Source organism: Microcaecilia unicolor, chromosome 1, assembly GCF_901765095.1.
Source record: "Microcaecilia unicolor chromosome 1, aMicUni1.1, whole genome shotgun sequence".
Taxonomy (NCBI): Eukaryota; Metazoa; Chordata; class Amphibia; order Gymnophiona; family Siphonopidae; genus Microcaecilia; species Microcaecilia unicolor.
In genome coordinates, this window is record NC_044031.1 from 546,137,467 (window position 1) to 546,159,926 (window position 22,460).

The window sequence follows — 22,460 nt, forward strand, 5'->3', positions numbered from 1 at the left end:
GTCCATAATACTATGTATACTTCTGTCTCCTAATAAGCAGAGAATATCAAGGGGTGGAATGTAATACATGGGATTGAAGGTCAGCTGGGGATGGAATGAGTGGAATGTTTTGGCTGTAATTATGTGTTGATATTCTCTGTTATGGGAAACAGGGAAACAGGCTAGTTGTTTAAGGGATGCCAGCACCTCTGGGAAAGGCACCTTCACCTCTAGGAAAGGCACCTTCAACCTGTGCAGGTCTGGGAGAGTTATTCTCTGTTATGGGAAACAGGCTGGTTGTTTAAGGGATGCCAGCTTGTGCAAGTCTGGGAAAGGTACCTCTGTTTCACACTATAAAAGAGGGTGGAGCACTGACCTTCTTTAGAAGCTTGCCTGAACGTAAGGGACACCTGGTTCAGTGATGTCCCTGCAATCTCTGAGGAAGAGCTAGTGCTTCCCTGGTGGTCTTCCCAGATGCTGACTGAATTGCAGGTGCTGTAAGTATCTTGGTGTATGTGTTCACATATGTATCACCAATAAAAGCGATATACCGCATATTGTGTCTGGTGGCTTTTGTGTTGTCATAAGCACAGCGCCCCCTAGTGTTACAAACAGGAAGGGAGGGGGACCGGGGCTGCTAGAATTTCGCTTTCTCGTGTGTGTGTGTGGGGGGGGGGGGGGGGGGGGAAGTGGCGGACAGCGGGGGGCAGCGGGGGGGGGGGGCATGGCCGTCCATACAGGACGCTCCTGATGAGCGCCCTTGCCCCCTCCCGATCCTTTTTTTATTTTTTTTATTTGATGTATTTTCTGACACGTTTTCTTACAGCTCAAACACAGTTCTTTTGGACATATGTAATGCAACGTCCTTTTGACCAATCACAGCGCTTTTAGCTCTGCTAATGCGCTGGGATTGGCTCAAAGTTTGTTTATTTTTTCACTTTACGATTTTTCCTGGCACAGAGCTGTCCTAACGAGAGGTCCAGACCTCTCGTTAGATTTCCTGCCTTTTTCCTGCGTAAAGGCAATCGGAAAAGGTTAGTGCATCTCGTTTCAATGGGGTTTTTACAGTAATTGCTCATCTGCACTCCGTTTTCATTAGCTGCTAGCTTCCTCGGTAAAAGCCCTTTGATGCATGCAACGGCTCAAAATTTCCCCGTTGGAGGGTCGTTAAAGGCTCATTAAGCTTTGGTGCATCTGCCTCTAAGTACTTCAAATGTTTTAAGTTGCCCCTCTGTTGTAAGTTCACGAAATCTAATCAGTCCCTTATCAAACCAGGATTTAAATATCTTATTCTCTCGCCCCCCCTGGGAACCCGGGCTCTTGTGTTAACCACGTGTAGGTAGATCTATGTTGTAATCCCCTTAATTTCTGTTTGAGTCTCCCCCATAGTAAGAGCAGGTGAGAGAGAAATGGATTTAATGTCAAATTCTTATAATCATTCTCCAGGTAAGACCCCCATAGTAATGCATCCAATCTACCTCTTTGAACAAAAATCTGTTCTAGCCTAGTCGCGGGGGAGAGATCAACTTTACTCCAGACCCCAATTTGCTTAAGTTGTGCTGCCCAATAATACCATAAAATATTTGGCATTCCTCTTCCCCCCTGCTCTACTGTCCCCCACATTATTTTCCGGGACAACCGTGCCTGCTTACCTCCCCAAATAAATTCCCCCAGTTCCGTCTGTATTTTCTGCAGTTCCCCCTTAGGGACATTAATTGGCAGCGTCTGGAAGAGAAACAGCAATCGGGGAAGTATGTTCATTTTGACTGCCGCTATGTGGCCCCACCACGATAGCCACCCTGCCCTCCACTTGCTAAGGTCCCTCTGAATCGCTGCTATGAGCGGGACATAATTCAGCTGGTACAAAGTGTCAAGGTCTCTCGGTATCTGTATGCCCAAATTGCGGAAACTGGAGTCTGTCCATCTAAAAACAGATCTCCTCCTCAATTGTTCTACCTCCTGATCTGTTACCGTTATTCCCATGAGCTCAGATTTATCAAAATTCACTCTAAATCCAGACATTCTCCCAAAAGAATTCAATTTCTGAATAAGCACCGGCAAAGTTGTCAGGGGTGATCCTATATAGAACAATAAATCATCAGCAAATAAGGCAATTTTATGTTCCCTCCCTCCCATTTAAACTCCTTTCACTTCTCCTAGTTCCCTAATTCGCTGGCTAGGGGTTCAATGGATATGGCAAACAGTAACGGGGACAGGGGACACCCCTGCCTCGTTCCCCGCTGAATATTGAGTGTACTTGACCATCCCCATTAACCTTAATCCTTGCCACCGGATGTTCATACAACCCTTTCACCCAGCTTATGAAAGGCCGCCCCAATCCCATTTCCGTCATGACTTCCCATAGGTACTCCCATTCCACTCTATCAAATGCCTTTTCAGCGTCTATGGTCAAAAGCGTCATAGAGTCCCCCCTTCTCTGGGCTCCCCACATCAGGTTCAAAGTCTGCCTGATATTGTCTGCTACCTGTCTATTTTGGACAAAGCCCGATTGATCTTCATGAATGAGTGATGGCAAGATCCCACCTAACCTATCTGCCAAAACTTTGGCTAGTATTTTCACATCTACATTCAGCAAGGATATCGGGCGATAAGAGCCACATAAGGTAGGATCTATCCCCGGTTTTAATAGTACTGAAATCCCTGCTTCCTGCATACTAGTCGGGAGTCCCCTGTCGGCAAAACAGGCATTGCCCAACCTGACCAATAGCGGACCCAACTCTTGATGGAAGATTTTACAATATTTGGCTGTGTAACCATCTAATCCTGGTGATTTCCCCCCCTTCAGGCCTTTGATGACTTCCACTACTCCCTTCAGCATTATGGGGGCTTCCAACGCCTCCCTCTGGGAAGCGGTGACTCGTTGTAAGCCGAGATTCTGTAAGTGAGCCCTAATCTCTTCTAGGGGAGCTATTGATTCCCTTTTATATAAGGTCCTGTAGAAACTCATAAATTGTTCCCTAATTTCCCCATCTTGATGGAATAACAAATCTTTTGGGCCTTTTATTTTGGTAATCGTATTTGCTATCCTTCTTTCTCGTAGCTCCCTAGCCAATAGATTACCTGCCTTGTTACTGAACTCAAAAATTTTCTGTTGCATTAATTGCCTATGAAACTCCATTGTTTTCATTTGGATCTCTTGTAATTTTGCCCTCTACTACTACTTAACATTTCTAGAGCGCTACTAGGGTTACGCAGCGCTGTACAAAATAAACAAAGAAGGACGGACCCTGCTCAAAGGAGCTTACAATCTAAGGAACGAAATGTCAAGTTGGGCAGTCTAGGTTTCCTGGGCAGAGGTGTAGAGGTTAGGTGCCGAAGGCGACATTGAAGAGGTGGGCTTTAAGCAGAGATTTGAAGATGGGCAGGGAGGGGGCCTGGCGTATGGGCTCGGGGAGTTTGTTCCACGTGTGCCCTCCACTGTTTGAGTTCTATTAGTTGTTGCGACTTCCCTTCCCTTTGATGTAATGCTTCCAATCTAGCCAATTACCTCCACACTTCTAACTCATGAGCTGCCCTCTTCTTTTTCTTATAGGCTCCTTTCCTAATAAGAACCCCCCTCACTACTGCCTTTAGGGCATCCCACAAAGTCCCCTCGGAGACATCGCCTATGTCATTAAATAGGAGATATTCTTTGATAGTGTCCCGCACCTCATCACAGTCTGCCTTCTCATCTAAAAGCGATTCATTAAGTCTCCATAGGTGCCCCCTCCCTTGTTTGCCTAACCCGTCTAAATGAACCCACACAGCCGCGTGGTCAGAAGCATGGATATTCTCAATCTCCGCCTCTCGCATGTCTTCCCACACTCCCCGACTACACCAGATTGCATCAATTCTTGCATATGTTCCCTGTAGATGCACATAATGTGTATATTGCCTCTGACCTGGATGCTGCATTCTCCATATGTCTATCAGGTCTAGCTCTCGCATCATTCTGAGAAATTGTCACCCACCATACTTATCCCCTCCCCCCTGCCTAGCTGAATGATCAAGAAACCCCACCGGTTGATTGAAGTCGCCCTCCATCATCACCACTCCTTCTACAAAGGGTATTAAGCTCTTTCTAATCGTATCAAAATATTTTTCCTGTCCGGTATTTGGGGCGTACACATTTATGAAAGTAATACTGCGATTATTCATTTGTCCCTTGATTGCAAGACATCTCCCTTCTTTATCCTGATATACGGCCGTTTTATAGAACTGCAAGTGTTCTTTCACATATATCATCAACCCTCCTGTTTTATTCCCCCTGGAGTCGGCCAGTGCGGTCCCTTCACCCAAGCCTTTATTCATGATTAGAGATTCATCCTGCTTTTTAATATGAGTCTCTTGCAGCATAACAATATCACATTTCATTTTACGAAGCTCCCGAAATATGATACTCCTTTTACCCGGGTTGTTTAATCCATTTACATTCCATGACCCAATTCGCAAACCCCCTGCCCCCCTCTTCCCTGGATCCCCCCTCCCTCCCACTCTCTTCCCCCCCCCTACTCCCCCCACCAACTGGCTAACTACATTGCTTGCCAGTTTTACCCAGTAGGAAGCTTGCCACCCTCAGAGCATCGACATCCAATCTCACAACTGAAAGAACATAACTCCCCCCCCCCCATTATCAACTTGAACAACTACATTTACTCCCTTATTCTTGATTTCCCTTTGAATCACCCCTCTTTTGCTCACCAACGTTTTACCCGCTAAGTGCAAAAGATACTCAGATTAAGTCCATACTCAGTCCATCACTGCTTCAAGTTCCATCGTCCTTTCCCATTTCTTCTCTCTCTGCTCGGGGTGAAAGGCGACTTTTCCTCCTTTCCACCGTCTGCCAGCCGCTCGTCTCCCTCCGCGAACTGCGCTGAGATTGGTGTTCGACCTCTTCTGCTCTTGGGACATCTGTGCAACCCATCTCTCTTAGTATTTTCCACGCACCCTGATGTGTTTGAAGGCGACGGGTACTGTTTCCTACTGTAATCTGTAATCCAAACGGGAACAGCCATCGATAACGCAGTCCCGCTTTCTGGAGATACGCAGTGACTTCCTTAAAATCTCTCCATCTTTGCAGCGTTTTCCACGGCAAGTCCTGGAAAATCTTGATTTTAATCGAGTTCCAAGTAATCTCTCCCATCTCTCGTGCTCTCTTCCACAACTTCTCTTTGGTGGAGAATTTGTGAAAACAGGCCACTATGTCGCGTGGAAGCCCACCTCTTGGCGATCCCAGGCTTCTATGAGCCCGCTCCAGTTCAACAGGGGCCTTCACCTGGCCTTCTGCTCCATTAGGGTCTTGCTGCAGTAAAGAGGCACAAATCTCTTTCACTACCTGCTCGGAGTTCTGATATTGTTCCTCCTCTGGAATGCCTCGAAAGCGCAAATTACACCTTCTCGTGCGGTTCTCCAGGTCCTCCAGCATTAGTTCTAAGTCTGCCTTTGATTGCTGTTCAACTTTAAAGGAGCCTTGGAGTTCCCGCAATTCTGACGAGAGCGTCTCTGTCTTCTCTTCATTCTCCGCCAGCCGGTTGCCTATCTCTTTGATTTCATCATGCAGTTCCGCTACCGCGGATTGAATACTACGGCGAGTGGACACCATCTCCGCCTTGAGGTCTTTAAACCATCTTACAAAGTCCCTTTTGCTGAGCTCAGTTTCACTCTCCAGTTGCTCCTCGGGGTCTCGGTCCGACTCGCTCTCTTCAGCTGCCATCTTTGCTCCGCGTATCCTGAGACCCGCTCCGGCACTAGCGGTCGTCTTTTCAGCCACAAATTTAAATTTTGCCAGTTTTTTCTTCGCTGCCATTTCGAGCGCTAGGTTTCTGTTGTGTTAGGGAGTGATTTTCACTCAATTGCTTGGGGGAAAGCTCGTATTTGCTCTCGAGATAGCGGAGCTCACCAATTAGGCTGCCATCTTTAAGGCTGACGTCACTTCCTCCCCCTTGAGGACTTTTTCTTGTAGTGTCTTTTATATAGCTAATTTAAAGGCAGGTGGGGGAGTGGGCTGTGATGTGCAGAAATATCACTTGCCCCAGTTCATACCTTGCTTGTCCTCCTGTTTCCACCATAAATATTTCTCTCTAGAGACACCACTGTGCTTAAGGCATCCCTGTTTTCCTTCATTGTTCCCATGATTTCTTAATTGGCAGAGTGTGTGGAGGGAAGGATGAATATCATAAGTACATAAGTAATGCCACACTGGGAAAAGACCAAAGGTCCATCGAGCCCAGCATCCTGTCCACGACAGCAGCCAATCCAGGCCAAGGGCACCTGGCAAGCTTCCCAAACATACAAACATTCTATACATGTTATTCCTGGAATTGTGGATTTTTCCCAAGTCCATTTAGTAGTGGTTTATGGACTTGTCCTTTAGGAAACCGTCTAACCCCTTTTTAAACTCTGTTAAGCTAACCGCTTTCACCACTTTCTCCGGCAACGAATTCCAGAGTTTAATTATGCGTTGGGTGATGAAACATTTTCTCTGATTTGTTTTAAATTTACTACACTGTAGTTTTATTGCATGCCCCCTAGTCCTAGTATTTTTGGAAAGCATGAAGACACTTCACATCCACCTGTTTCACTCCACTCAATATTTTATATACCTCTATCATGTCTCCCCTCAGCCATCTCTTCTCCAAGCTGAAAAGCCCTAGCCTCCTTAGCCTTTCTTCATAGGGAAGTCGTCCCATCCCCGCTATCATTTTAGTCGCCCTTTGCTGCACCTTTTCCAATTCTACTATATCTTTCTTGAGATGCAGCAACCAGAATTGAACACAGTACTCAAGGTGCATTCGCACCATGGAGCGATACAACGGCATTATAACATCCTTACACCTGTTTTCCATACCTTTCCTAATAATACCCAACATTCTATTCGCTTTCCTAGCCGCAGCAGCACACTGAGCAAAAGGTTTCAGTGTATTATCGACGACGACACCCAGATCCCTTTCTTGGTCCGTAACTCCTAACATGGAACCTTGCATGACGTAGCTATAATTCGGGTTCTTTTTTCCCACATGCATCACCTTGCACTTGCTCACATTAAACGTCATCTGCCATTTAGCCGCCCAGTCTCCCAGTCTCGTAAGGTCCTTCTGTAATTTTTCACAATCCTGTCGCGAGTTAACGACTTTGAATAACTTTGTGTCATCAGCAAATTTAATTACCTCGTTAGTTACTCCCATCTCTAAATCATTTATAAATATGTTAAAAAGCAGCGGTCCTAGCACAGACCCCTGAGGAACCCCACTAACTACCCTTCTCCATTGTGAATACTGCCCATTTAACCCCACTCTCTCTGTTTCCTATCCTTCAACCAGTTTTTAATCCACAATGGGACATTTCCTCCTATTTCTGTAATTATCCGGAATGAGTAGGATCAAATAATCAATAATATTTCACTATCCTACCTATTATGCAACGTGTTTGAGGGACACACTGGTAGGTAACACAAGAAAAAAGTGAAGAAAAAAAGACCTCAGGTCATTCGGCTATACCTCGTTCTTAAAGGACAAGCCTTTTGTATAATGAGGAAGCCTTATCAGTCATAGGTCTTCAAAAAAAACTCCACATTACTGAATTTCTCATAAACATTATCATGAATCCCAACAAGCAGATGCATAGGAGACAAAATTTCCATATATATTAAAACTTGGCAAGAGTACTTATCTCTATTCATGAATTCTTGAAAAGTCCAGCCTTATCCGATGTGCGCTTGACATTCAAAAAGTCCCGACAGGGAAACCCTGTTTCGCTAAATAAAATAGCTGCTTCAGGGGAATCTTTCAAAATAACAGCAAATCCAAGTCTTTAAAATATCTCCGTCTCCAAGTCTCACTGGAACAGAAAATGGCAGACGGCTTCTATTTACCCGCTGAATGTTTATATACTCAGCGTCTGACGTCATACTGCACTTATCCAATCAAATGGATCAGTGATCAAAGGAACGCTTTCCACTCAATTGCACCATTTAAACCCTTGGGTATGACAGTATGTAGATCAAATATCCAGCGCTGCTCCCTTTGTCTTAAGATCCGTCTAATGTCTCCCTTCTTTTCAGTTATTCTCATTTGCTCCAATACAATACATTTCAGATCTGCGAATTGATGGTGATACTTTATGCAGTGCGATACCATGGGTTCATAGATTTTACCAGCCTGGCTACAATGTCTATGTTCTATTAGCCATGTTTTTAAACACCGAGATGTCTGTCCCACGTAGCACAAAGCACATGGGCATATTATAACGTATATCACATGCGCTGAGGCACAGTTCGTTTTAGCATGTAACGTATAAACTTTCTTTGAACAAGTGTCCATAAATACATTAGATTCCATCATGATATTACACACAGAACAATGGCCACAAGAGCTGTGACCACCCTCTTCTCTTCTCCCGATTCGAAACATCTGCTGGGCATAACACATCACTAAGGTTATTATTTCGTTGGAAGGCAAAAATCACACGCAGATCTCGAAAACAAGGATGGATTTGTAACAAAGGTAAATGACATTTAACAATTTTGATCATCTTGTTCGAATGAGCATTAAAACGCATAACAAATGTCAATATTTCTTCTGACTCATGGATTCTCTGTGGAGGGTGTAATAGCCAATCTCTGTGATTATTCCTAGCTCTTTTCTTAGCTTTAGCCACCAACTTCTTAGGGTAGCCTCTATCTATTAATTTAGCTTCCAACTGTGTGGCTTGTTGTAAATAGCCATCCATGGAAGAACAAATCCTTCTATATCTAAGGAATTGCACAAAAGGAATATTAGTCTTGCAATGATGCGGGTGCATACTGCTGTACTGTAAAGTCGTATTCCTATCCGTGGGTTTGATGTACACGGACGTTTCCAAGTGATGTTGTTCTAAACTCACCCTTACATCCAAAAAGGCAATAGATGAAACACTGTGTTTAGCTTCAAACTTAATCGTGCTATGACATGTATTTATTCCTCTACAAATAAATTCAACTGGTCCAATGTCCCTCTCCAAGCCATAAAAATATCATCGATATACCGAAACCAACATAAGGCATGGACAAATAAATTAGACGTATATATCCATCGGTTCTCAAAATATTCCATAAAGAGGTTGGCGGTGGTGGGAGAGCAAGCAGCTCCCATGGAAACCCCTACTTTCTGGAAATAGAATTTCTGATTCCATGTAAAATAGTTTCGAGATAAAGTAATATGAATTAATTCAATGATGAATTCAGTAGGAATTAACTGGGGACGTGGTCCGGATTCTAAAACCTGTTTCAAGACTGTGATTACTTCTTCTTGAGGTATCGACATGTACAAAGCACATACGTCCAGGGTAACTAGCAGAACTTCTGATTCTTCTTGCATCTGTAAAGATTCTAGCAATGTCAGAAAATGGGAACTGTCCCGCACATATGATCGTATTGTTAACATATGTGGTTGTAAGATCTTATCAATATATTGTGCTGCATGTTCCAGTAAAGATCCCTTGGCCGACACGATAGGCCGGCCAGGAGGATGTTCCATATTTTTGTGAATCTTAGGCAAGGTGTAAAAAATAGGGACTTTAAAAAAACGATAATTCAAAAAGGTATATTCTTTATGAGTAAGAAAACCTGCTTTTTTACCTCTACTAGTCACCTTTTCAATCAAGTCCTGTACCTCTTCAGAAGGATCCCTCATGACCTCTACATATGTGTCTCCATCTGACAGTTGACGTGTTATCTTTTCCATATAGGCTGTAGTATTCTGTATCACCACCGCCCCTCCTTTATCTGCTCTCCGAATAATTATCCTAGGATCTTTTTTTAATTTCTGCAAAGCTGCACGTTCTTCTTTATCCAAATTCAGCTTGCATCTAGGTAAGTGCAATTCCACCTCTTCCAAGTCCTTTAAAATGCACATTCTAAAAGTGGCCAACACCGCTTCTAAATTGCCCATAGGACACCATTTGGAAGGTTCACTCACTAAACATTTGTCTGTCCAGATAGAAGATTCTTCAGAGGAAAAAAATAACTTTAAATTCAACTTACGTATGAATTTTTCCAAATCCATACGAAAAAGAAAAGGATCATGAAATCCCGTGGGTATAAACGATAGACCTTTGGCCAACACATTCATCTCTATAGGTGTTAATACTCGATCTGAGATGTTAACCACTGCTGGTTTCGTCTCTGAGATCTTGTGTGAGGCCTCTGATTGGGATTCCGATTCCCTTTGCCTCATGTTCTCCAATACTTATTTCCTCCTATCCCATGACCCTCCAATTTCCTCTGTAGCCTTTCATGAGGTACCTTGTCAAACGCCTTTTGAAAATCCAGATACACAATATCAACGGGCTCCCCTTTGTCCACATGTTTGTTTACTCCTTCAAAGAATTGAAGTAAATTGGTCAAGCAAGATTTCCCCACACAAACGCCGTGCTGACTTGGTCTCAGTAATCCATGTCCTTGGATGTGCTCTGTAATTTTGTTTTTGATAATAGTCTCTACCATTTTCCCCGGCACCGACGTCAGACTCACCGGTCTATAATTTCCCGGATCTCCCCTGGAACCTTTTTTAAAAATCAGCGTTACATTGGCCACCCTCCAATCTACCGGTACCACGCTCGATTTTAAGGATAAATTACATATCACTAATAGTAGCTCCGCAAGCTCATTTTTCAGTTCTATCAGTACTCTAGGATGAATACCATCCGGTCCAGGAGATTTGCTACTCTTCAGTTTGCTGAACTGCCCCATTACGTCCTCCAGGTTTACCGTGAAGTCAGTAAGTTTCTCCGACTCGTCCGCTTGAAATACCATTTCCGACACTGGTATCCCACCCAAATCTTCCTCGGTGAAGACCGAAGCAAAGAATTCATTCAGTCTCTCCGCTACGTCTTTATCTTCCTTGATCGCCCCTTTTATCCCTCGGTCATCCAGCAGCCCAACCGATTCTTTTGCCGGCTTCCTGCTTTTAATATACCGAAAAAAACATTTTGCTATGTTTTTTTGCCTCTAATGCTATCTTTTTTTCGTAATCCCTCTTGGCCTTCTTTATCTGCGCCTTGCATTTGCTTTGACACTCCTTATGCTGCTTCTTGTTATTTTCAGACAGTTCCTTCTTCCATTTTCTGAAGGCGTTTCTTTTAGCCCTAATAGCTTCCTTCACCTCACTTTTCAACCACGCCGGCTGTCTTTTGAACTTCCGTCTTTCTTTTCTAATTTGCGGAATATGTTTAGCCTGGGCCTCCAGGATGGTATTTTTGAACAGCGTCCATGCCTGTTGTACAGTTTTTACCCTTTCAGTTGCCCCCCTAAGTTTTTTTTTAACCGTTCTTCTCATTTTATCATAGTCTCCTTTTTTAAAGTTAAACGCTAACGTATTTGACTTCCTGTGTATAGATACTTCAAGGTTGATATCAAAACTGATCAAATTATGATCACTGTTATCAAGCAGCCCCAGTACCATAACGTCCCTCACCAGATCATGCGCTCCACTAAGGGCCAAGACTAGAATTTTTTCTTCTCTCGTCGGCTCCTGCACCAGCTGCTCCATAAAGCTGTCCTTGATTTCATCAAGGAATTGTACCTCTCTAGCGTGTCCCGATGTTACATTTACCCAGTCTATATTTGGATAATTGAAGTCACCCATTATTATCACATTGCCCATTTTGTTTGCGTCTCTGATTTCTTTTATCATTTCTGCGTCTACCTGCTCATCCTGGCGAGGCGGACGGTAGTACACTCCTATCACCATCCTTTCCCCTTTTATATATCTCTCACTTATAGAACATGGTGCTGGCTAGCCTGTGCCAAGTTCCTTTTACTCTTTTTTTTTTTTTTTACAATTTTATTCTAGTGCAATAAAAAATGTATAATGAGTAGTTTTAAATGAATTGGTCAGAGCAGTTATTCAGTACTTTTAAATAGAATCATGTGGTCTCTACTAGAGATAAGCCATGAAAATCTGTACTTTTGGTATGAAGCACATCAGAAGAAGCCATTTTAGGAAAACATTTTCAAATCTCTCTGCTTGTGATGCCTTTTTTGAACATGTCAATAATGCTGCATTCATGTAGAAGCTATGATTTTATGATATAAATGTATAAGTGGTGGATCTTGAAGTTGATTAGGCATGAGAGATCTGTATGCCTCTTTAACCTCTATTATATGCAAATCTCTGATGCATATTCATTATTGACTATCAAGTAACTACCTCGCACTTTATTGAAAAATTCCAGCAACATCTTTAATGAAAACTCTCAATTATAAAATTATATAAAATCTTATCAAGCACCTAAATAATATTAACCATAACACTCTATCTCATTCTCACCATTTATTCCATATTCCCACCGTGAATACTACCAATCATGTGGGTTCAAACAACTACAGGGCCGTTTAAACATTGAATATTTCTGTTCTTCACTCCTTATAAAAAAATATCTCTGCTCAAATACAGATTATTCACTTTTTTCACAGAAATGTTTGCATATATTCCTTAATAAATGTCCATCATGTCTCAAATACTTTAACATTAATGTTCACTTATCACTGTTGCTTCTATTCTAGTGATTGTAGTTCCCACATGTATCTCAAACAATGCCTATATCTAATATAATTTTCTTCATACAGCAAATGACCACACTGCTGTTTCCTCGGTTCTGTCCATCTTGTGTGTTCACAGGTTTTGTCCACTTTTAACAATGTCAAACCCTACACAAGTCTGTGTTTCGCTGATTGCATCTTCAGGGGATTTAACTTATAATTTTAAAGCGCCTTCTTAGCCACACTCCCAGGGCGAACCTCCAACTGATATCGGGAACAATGGCGCCACTGCACTCTAAAACGCTGTGCAGTAGCGTCATTGTTCCTTTTTCAGGACATTTTTTCTCGTATTTTTTAAAATTAATTTTAATCAATTTATTCAATTTTAAAATTGCTTTTCATTTTTCATTTTTTTAGCCTTTGATGCCACTGAACCCTTCTTTTGGCCAGGAAGCATCAACCCTTTTCAGGTACGGAACTACTCGAGCTCCCCAGGCCACTGAGCCTTTTGACCTCGCATCGGATGTTTCTTCCATGTCAACAAGGGTGCTGAGTAGTTGTAAAAAGTGTGCTTAAAGCAATAGGACCATTTCAGGCACAGATCCCCTATAACTGCTGTGTTCAGTGATTGGGTCTGGAGAACTGGGACATACAGTGTAGCCTCTGCACATGCAAACAAAGTGCACAGAGTCCAGTGTGAAAAATATTTTGATTCTACATCTTGCATGGCAGAGGATTCGGCACTGGATGCGGACCCTGCATCGACATCAGCTGCACTGATGTAACATTGAGAATATCTGACATTGGACTCGGTAGTACAACCACATGACTCCATGTCCTCCTCATTGGTACCACATGCATCGAGGGACCTACAGTGTAAAAAACCTAAGAAGCATCACCATCGATCTCCCTCCAGGCACTCTACTATCACCTACCCTGCATTGACATCCTCGACCCACAGAAAGCATCCATACCACAGGGACTGTTCTCCTTTACAACTTATCTCTCAACAAGAGCCTTCGAGGTCCTCAAGATCTCCTATACCTGCACAGGCTATAACTCAGGCTACCTCCACACCACTTTCTCAGCCGGTACTGACACCTTTTCTAAAGAAGGAAATCCAGGCTATGCGCAAAGAGGAGCTCTCAGAACTACGACGCAGTCTGTTCAGGCTTACAGGGTGCTTATGCCAGCCTCATCACAGAAGGTAGACACAGAGAAACAGTCATGAGAGAGGTCCTGTACACCAGCTCTGCATCCACATTCAGAGGCAACACGAACCAGACCGACGCGTCAACATCAGCAGAGGAACTTTCTCCAGCCTCGGAGACTCATCTTTCTTGATATGCTTCCATACAGAGCCGATGCTCTAGTTGACACTTCTGTGTACTTCCCAACAACAGTACTTTGCGGAGTCAGATTCTGACCTCTTGTAGGAGATTGAGCAGGACTCATAGAACCTCTCAGCTGTGGAGTCTTATGGCATCCCATCTGACCCTTCTCCAATGCCTGAGAGATGTAAGTATATCCTTTTCTGGCTTTGTCCGTGAGATGGCTCAAGCCATACCTTTCAAACTGGAGATGGAGGAAGAACATGTTGATAGGTGATCGTATTTACAGGCCCAACACAGAAGTCTCACTGCAGTATTCTGCAATGTTTGAAGACATTTAACATGGTAGTTGGGCATGCCTGCATAAATAGAATCACGCTAATTGAGGCGGCTTATTAAATAAGCATGGGTAAAGGTATAAAAAGTGGAGAACTCTAAGTAACTCTGGTTTACCTGGGGAGGTTGAGAGGGGGGAGGAATAGGAGGAACTGCAATGATAAAAATATTCAGAGATGCAAACTATGTGGGCCAAAAGGAAAATATGTCCTCACTGCGCAATGGAAAAATGAAGACTGAGCGGGTCCTGCATGATGATGGCATGCAGGAAGGTGTATGCATGATGAGCCACTTCCAAAGAATTAAAAAGGGAGCATTTCCTGCACTGGGCAGTATCAGATAACTTCACCCATCAGTGAGAATATTACATGCTGCTTGTCCTTGGAAAATGTAAAAGACATAGTTGAAAGACTGCCCAAATTGTGCCAAGAATACGACCCCCATTAAGCAAGACTGGCAAAATGGCCAGGGCTGTCCAATGGTAGTGGCCACCTGCTATTGCACCTCTGCAGGTCTCAGCATTTCTCCTCCTCTTGCAGGTTCAGTATTTCTCTCCCCCCCCCCCCAATCCATCCCCAGGCCACATGAAATTCACAGCGGGGAGCCAGCAGAGTCATCGAGCTAAACAGATTGCCTCTTGCCACTGCCAAGTACTTGTGACTTCGCTTGACCGCTGTTTGGAAAACAGGATACTGGGTTAGATGGACCATTGGTCTGACCCAGTATGGCTACTCTTATGTTCTTATGTAGATGATGTTGAACCAAAAGGGTGAGTGAAGAGAATAGAGAAAAATGCTGGAGCTTGGGGGAAGTGGAGGGAAGAGAATGAGAGAGACTGGACCCTGAGGGGGAGAGAATGAGAGAGACTGGACCCTGAGGGGGACAGACACTGAACCAGTGGAAGGAGAGAGTAATGCCAGTCTGTGGAGGGTGAGAGAGAGAGAGACGCTGGGCCTGGGGTGGGGAGTGTGGAAGGAGGGGGGAGAGAAAGGTGACATAAGCTGGATAAGCAGAGGGACAGGGACACAGAAAAGAGATGCTGACACAGGAGGGATAGGGCTACTAGGAGGGCAGGTGCTGAACATGAGGGGAGGATAGGGACAAAAGATGGATAATGGACATAGAGAGAGAAGAAATATCAAAATGATGGGAGTTGAGATAAAACAGAGAAAAGCAGAAAATGTTGGTTTTTTTCTAAATTTACTAATAGTAATATGTCAGCTTTAGGAAATCTGCATCTCTGATACTGCATTTCAATTTCTATTTCTGTTACTATGACAGGTTTTCTATATAGGTCTGGAATGGGTTTGCCTTCTGCAGGGTTTGTTGGAGTTTTGAAGGGGTTTCTGTTCTTCCACTCCCTGGTTCCCCACTACCTTGGAGAGATGGTGTTATAGAGGGGGCATCGTAATTTTTCTACATGGGGCCCACTGTGTCCTAGCTACGCCACTGGTGCTGCTGCCTATATGTGTAATTTACACATGCAAAGCTACTATGTACACCCACAAACAGCGTGCAAATCTAAAATTGCCTCTGATGTCCAATTATGAATTTCAACAGGACTGCTCTAAGAGGCAATATTGTGCTTACTACTAATAATAATTTCTATAGTGCTACTAGATTTACACAGCACTGTACACATTATATGCAGGTACTTTATCTCTATAGGGCTCACAGTCTAAGTTTTTGAACCTGGAGCAATGAAGGGTTAAGTGACTTGCCCAAGGTCACAAGGAGCTGCAGTGGGAATCAAACCCAGGTTGCCAGGATCAAAGCCTGCTGCACTGTGATTGAGTTTAATCTTCTGGTTTGGGACGGGGACCTACAGCCCTCCAAGTTAATTGATGGCTAGCACTGGCCTTGTGTGCAAACTCAACCAAAGTAAGTATAACACAAGTACAGACCAATTTGCCCATAAGACAGTACTGGACATGTCTCAAACATAGATTACTGTAAAGATGTGGTGTGCTCATATGCATACAACATACTGTTTGTTTTCAGTAGCATAGTAAATGACAGATAAAGACATATATGGTCCATTCAGTCTGCTCAACGTACTCTGACCTGCTCCCCCACCCCACCCCATAGGGAGAATACACCTCTCCACTCTGACACCCACTCCAAATACAGAGTTGTATCTTCTTTTCTGATCTGTCTTTGCCATTTTCAGGACACGAACTGTAGAAATCTCCTCAGTATTGGCCTTACTTTCCAACTAGTTGAGTTGCTGTCTCATTTAAGTACTCTCAACATGGGTAGTGGTACCTTGCGATTACCTGCTTCTGATACCCCAGAAAGGAGATGAACAATATTCTTCATTTACCGATGCAAACTATGAAAGGTGCTTTGACTGATATTTCTGTTAATGTTGCAGAAGTTAAAAAAGTAGTTTGAAAACAATGTCATGGACAGAGTTTTAAAGACAATTGCCATCGTTATACTTTGGCTTACACTCGAAGAACAGATTTTTATGCTGCCTGCTGATGTTACTGAGATTCTAAACTTGTGCTGGTCTCCAGTGCGTCAGGGTCAGGTTCTTGCCATCTTTTACTCCTCTCTGGCTGGGCATGGGGAGGGCCACTTTAATCACTGCTGTTCCTCTGCACCAAGGTTCTCTGATGCTGAACAGTTGTAGAGTTTCTTCATTTATGGCAGCACAAGGACAAACTGTGTCCCATGGAGGGGCATTTTCGAAAGAAACGCCTTAAGTCGGAATTTGGACGTTTTACAAAGACGTCCAAATTCTGCGGTGGGGAGAAGGTCATTTTCAAAAAAGATGGATGTCCATCTTTTGTGTTCGAAAATACCATGGACGTCCTTGGATTTGGACGTTTTGCGATTTGGACGTCTTTGATTTACGGCCATTTTCGAAAAAAGACCTCTAAGTCTAAAACGTCCAAATGCAAGCCATTTGGAAGTGGGAGGAGCCAGCATTTTTAGTAGACTGGTCCCCCTGACATGCCAGGACAGCAATTGGGCACCCTAGGGGGCACTGCATTGAACTTCATAAAATGCTCCCAAGTACACAGCTCCCTTACCTTGTGTGCTGAGCCCCCCAACCCCCCCCCCCCAAAACCCACTACCCCCAACTGTACACCACTACCATAGCCCTTACGGGTGAAGGGGGCACTATATGTGGGTACAGTGTGTTTCTGGTGGGTTTTGGAGTACTCACAGTTTCCTGCACAAGTGTAAGGTAGTGGGGGGGGGGGGGGGGGAATGGGCCTGGGTCCACCTGTCTGAAGTACACTAAAATACTCCAGGGACCTGCATACTGCTGTCATGGACCTGATTATGACATCTGAGGCTGGCATACAGGCTGGCAAGTAATGTTCTTCAACACACTTTTTGAGGGTGGGAGGGAGTTAGTGACCACTGGGGGAGTAAGGGGAGGTAATCCCTGATTCCCTCCAGTGGTCATCTGGGGCACCTTTTTGTGTCTTATTTGTAATAAAAACAGGTCCAGCTCAAAATGTCCAGCTTACTTGAAGTAATTTGTTATAGTCCTCTGTACACTATTGGGTCTGTGAGTTCCATAGACTACGTCTGCCAGACGGTAAAAACTGTTATAGCACTGACATCCAGTGGCCTCCAGATAGGCCCACACAGTGTTGAGACTCTCCAGCGCTCTTGCAAAAGTGACAGGAGGAGGTTGTTGAATTTCGTCAGCATGTGCCTCGCTGCTCATTTCTTCATCTGTTCCATCATCAGCCGTTGTTGCCTGTGTGTAGGAGCATATCTCGACATCAGTGCTGTCTTCAGCTGTTTGTAGATCATAATCAACAGCTACATAGAGATGGAACTCCTCTTCAGTAACACCGGCTGGGAGGTCAATAACCTCTTCATCTGACGTGTTTGCAACAGCTGCATCTGTTTCGTCCCTCTCCACATCCTTAACAAAGCTTGCCCACTTGTAGCAGTTCACAATGGTTGCCTGTGTAAAAAGATTCCAGGCTTCTTTCTGCATATGTAGGGAATCTAACAGTGATAGATTATGAGCCAGTTCAACAGCACGTTTATCCTTGCCAGTCTGGTCATCCATAACACTCATCAGACGACGTAGCACAAGAACCCGATAATGTTGTTTGAAATTGGCTATTATGCCCTGATCCATAGGTTGGATCAGAGAGGTAGTGGTTTGGTGGCAGGAAGACTACCTTGACGTTAGACAGCCTGACATCATCACTGTGTGCAGCACAATTATCACAAAGCAACAAAATCTGACGCTTTTGTGCCCGCATTCTAGTGTCTAACTTCTTTAGCCACTGCTTCCAAATTTCCCCAGTCATCCATGAATTTGCTTTAGCCTCGTATGACACAGGAAGTCGCTTAACTTTCTTGAAGCAACAGGGCTGTTTGCTCTTTCCAATGACGAGGGGTTCCAACTTCTCACTCCCATCCATATTGCAGCAAAGGAGGATCGTCAGTCGGTCCTTCCTTCGACATTTTACCTCCAGTAGTTTCAGCATGTTTGAATGCAAGTGTTCCATCAAGAATCGCTCGCCAGTAGAGACCGTTTTCATCAGCACTGAAAATGTCATGAGGTGCAAACTTGTTCAAGATGGTAGGAAGAACTAAAACAACCCAATTTTCAGCACCAAAGTCATCAGCGTCTTGTTTCTCATCATGCTGTTTCTTGAATTTTATGCTGTTCCTCTCCTTCCATCTTTCCAACCCATCCAACAGTGGCTTTGAATTCAGTTAGTCCAAGACTTTCAGCTAGCTGGTTAGCTTTCTCCATAGATTTCCCTTTCTGATGATGTGATGCTGTAAAGAATTGTGCATGTTTGTACTAGAGGATGAGAGTATACGTGTATCACTATATACAGGGAACTACATATTGACAACGGGCAGGTGTCTCTGTAGATTTGAGAACTAAGCATTGTTCTGCAGATCTCCCTATGTCTGTGTATGATAACATCTCTGTACTCTTATGTAGGATATAGGTATGCAATAAGTTGTACATATGTTAATTCAAAATATTTTTGTAAGCAGTGTACATCAACATAAAATCTGTGTATGCATACATGTATATAGTGCCTGGGATAAATAGCTAGTATTTCCCTTGAAAGAGTTAAACTGAGCTATATTGTATGTACATACATTTTCTAAGGAGGCGGAACACTTAATGTGCTATGATGATTCCATCTGTGTTACTGCCACATATTCCTTTGGGGATATAATGGTTGGAATAGGTAAGGACTGAGCACATCAATAGTACTCCTATGAGTAGTCAATTTTATGAGCATTATTGAGGCTTTTGTATATAAGTAGTACTCTGAGCAAAGTTCTGGGGGAGTTACTGGAGTTGCTTCCAGTTTTATACTGTTTTATTAAATTTTAACTGCCAGACCCTCGACCATTCTTCTAACGTTCAGAGATTCCGTCTCATCATTTCTAATCCCTCCAGGGTATCCACTCTATTGGCTAGTTTCGTGTCATCCGCAAAAAGGCACACCTTTCCTTCCAACCCTTCAGCAATATCTCCCACAAATATATTAAATAGAATAGGCCCCAGCACCGACCCCTGAGGAACTCCACTGCTCACCTTCCTTTCCTCCGAGCGGATTCCATTTACCACCACCCTCTGCCACCAGTTGGTCAACCAGTTTCTTATCCAGTTCACCACTTTCGGTCCTAAGTTCAACCCTTTCAGCAAATTCACGAGTCTTCTGTGGGGGACCGTATCAAAGGCTTTGCTGAAGTCCAAGTAGATTACATCTAGCGCACGTCCCTCATCCAGGTCTTTGGTCACCCAGTCAAAAAAGTCAATAAGATTCGTTTGGCAGGATTTTCCTTTGGTAAAGCCATGTTGCCTCGGGTCCTGTAACCCGTCGGTTTCTAGAAAGTTAACTATCTTTTCTTTCAGCAGCGACTCCATTATTTTTCCTACCACCGACGTGAGACTTAACCGGTCTGTAGTTTCCCACTTCTTCCCTGTCTCCAGGGGATGGAACTACTTCCATATGAGAAAATGCTAAAGAGGTTAAGCCTCTTCAGTATGGAAAAGAGATAGGTGGGGTGGGGGGAATATGACTGAGGTCTACAAAATCCTGAGTGGAGTAGAACTGATCTTTCACTCTTTCAAAAATTCAAATACCAGGGGACAGTCAATGACATTACATGGAAATACTTTTTGAATAAATAGGAGGACATATTTTTTCACTCAAAAAATAGTTAAGCTCTGGAACACTTGCTGGAAGCTGTAGTAAAAGTGTTAGCCTATCATGTATTTTAAAAAGTTGGGGCAAGTTCCTAGAGGAAAAGTCCATTGTCTCCTGTTGAGGACATGGGGGAAGCCCTCTTGCCCAGGATTGGTAACATGGAATGTTGCTACTATTTGGGTTTCTGCCAGGTACTTGTGACCTGGATTGGTCATTGTTGGAAGTAGGATACTGGGCAAGATGGACCATTGGTCTGACCAAGTATGGCTATTGTTGTGTTCTCCCCCTCCCCGCCAGAAATTGCAGAGATTTTCTTTTAATCCCGACAGTAAAACAGTTTAACATGGATATATGTCCTCCTCCAACAATTTTCCTCCACTTACAAACCCTTTAATGGAATGCGCCCGACACAGAAATCATTTTGACACCGGACCCGGTTTCATACAAGGTTGAGCTTCTTTCCTGTAAACGCGGCTCAACCTGCCGCTTCTGCCCTTCTGCTCACCCTGGCGCGACAGCAGGACACGTGAGTGCTGCAGAGGAGAGGACAAGCGCGTGACGCTGCGGCCAGCAGAGGTGGGTCACGTGACTCTGCCTCTCCGGCGGCTACCCGCGTGCTCTCCTGCCATTCTCGTGAGACGGCGACTCGTGCAGGTGCAGCACCATAAAGATGAACGCACCCTGGGCTCGCTTCTACACCAATAGCTGCTGCCTGTGCTGCCATGTCCGCACAGGTACCATCATCCTCGCGCTCTGGTATCTGGTAAGGCGCGCTCCTTTTTACTTCCGATTTCCAGGTGCAGCGGCAGGAGGAGGGAAAAATCCGGAGCTGGTAGTAGTGTAGCTAGTCTATTAGCTCCTTGCGCCTCCACGGGGAGTGGGGAAAATAGCTGACATCAGTTGCACCTTGTGTAAATAAAATAATGCGGCATTAAAGAAGGGCAGGAAATTTACGCTTTGGTGATGCATCTTTTATTTACTTTTGATTATATTTCAGTCCTTAACGGTTAACCTGAAATGCCTATTTCCCGAATTGATGTAAATAAAATAGTTTAATTTTGATTTTTATAGAGTATTCAATGATGCTTCATTGGGGATGTGTTAAATGCTGCTCTGTAGCCCTTATTTCAAAAATAGTCTGTACTCCAAAACCTGAACTCGGTTCAATATCCATATGAGGAGATTGTTCTCTGTTGTTTTATTATTAGAAACGTAATTCTTTATAATAATCTGATTAGCAGGAGACCAGCAAAATAAAGCCAGGTAATCAATGAATGTTTATGCAACTTACAAACAGTTTTGCAAAATCATATTTCTTCGATTTTGGCTTTTGCTTACATAGTTCTAATTGAGAATGAACGTTATAGTCAAAAATAAATTAAAGGAGAATTGTATATCTTTAGTTAGGAAACTTAATTCTTCCTTTAGGCTTCCTTTAGTAACAAATACTTAAAAAAATAAAAATAAAGGTATTTTAGTTCTTCCAGTACTTTGGTTAAGTACATTAATTTAATGGGACTAGTAATGAGTTGATTCATCAGTCTGATTGCTTGCTTTTAACTAGATTAGTTCAACTCTGTTTTTACTTTTTAATGCAACACATACACGAATGTCTAGCGCAGCCTTTTCCCAAATATTTTTATTCACTGTTGAAATAGAAATATTTGGCTATTCTATTGCTTGAGCATAGGGATGTGCTGTCATAGGAATAATTGACATTTGACAGGGCCATATGAGCCATGAGAAATTTTGCTGTCTGAGAATAGGTATTATACTCAACTAAGCACTTATCTCCTTCTTATCCATGATGTGCTTTTTGAAGGATTTATTAAGAATGTGACACACTGATTGTGGAGTAGTTTCAGATGCTCTGTGGTTTGATTCAGTTATAATTTTTAGAACGCAAGACTAGCCATACTGGGGCAGAGAATGATCTATCTAGCACAGTATCCTCTTTCCAACAGTGGCCAATCCAGGTCACAAGTACCTGACAGAAACGCAAATAGTAGCAGCATTCCATGCTAAATCCCAGGGCTAGCAGTGGCATCCCCCATTTCTATCTCAATAGCAGACCATGGACTTGGCCTCCAGGAACTTGTCTAAACCTTTTTTTAAACCCAGATACATTAACCG

The 22,460-nt window shown here is 43.5% G+C and overlaps 1 protein-coding gene across 1 annotated transcript in view; it reads left to right on the plus strand.

Annotated features, from left to right (window-relative positions):
* The first annotated feature begins 20,971 nt into the window (after positions 1-20,971).
* LAPTM4B (lysosomal protein transmembrane 4 beta) overlaps positions 20,972-22,460 on the plus strand; it is a 177,430-nt gene continuing 175,941 nt past the window's right edge. Inside the window, exon 1 of the mRNA XM_030190188.1 lies at positions 20,972-21,090. Coding sequence (XP_030046048.1) covers positions 20,998-21,090 — 93 coding nt within the window. The 5' untranslated portion in view covers positions 20,972-20,997. The remainder of the gene's footprint in view (positions 21,091-22,460) is intronic.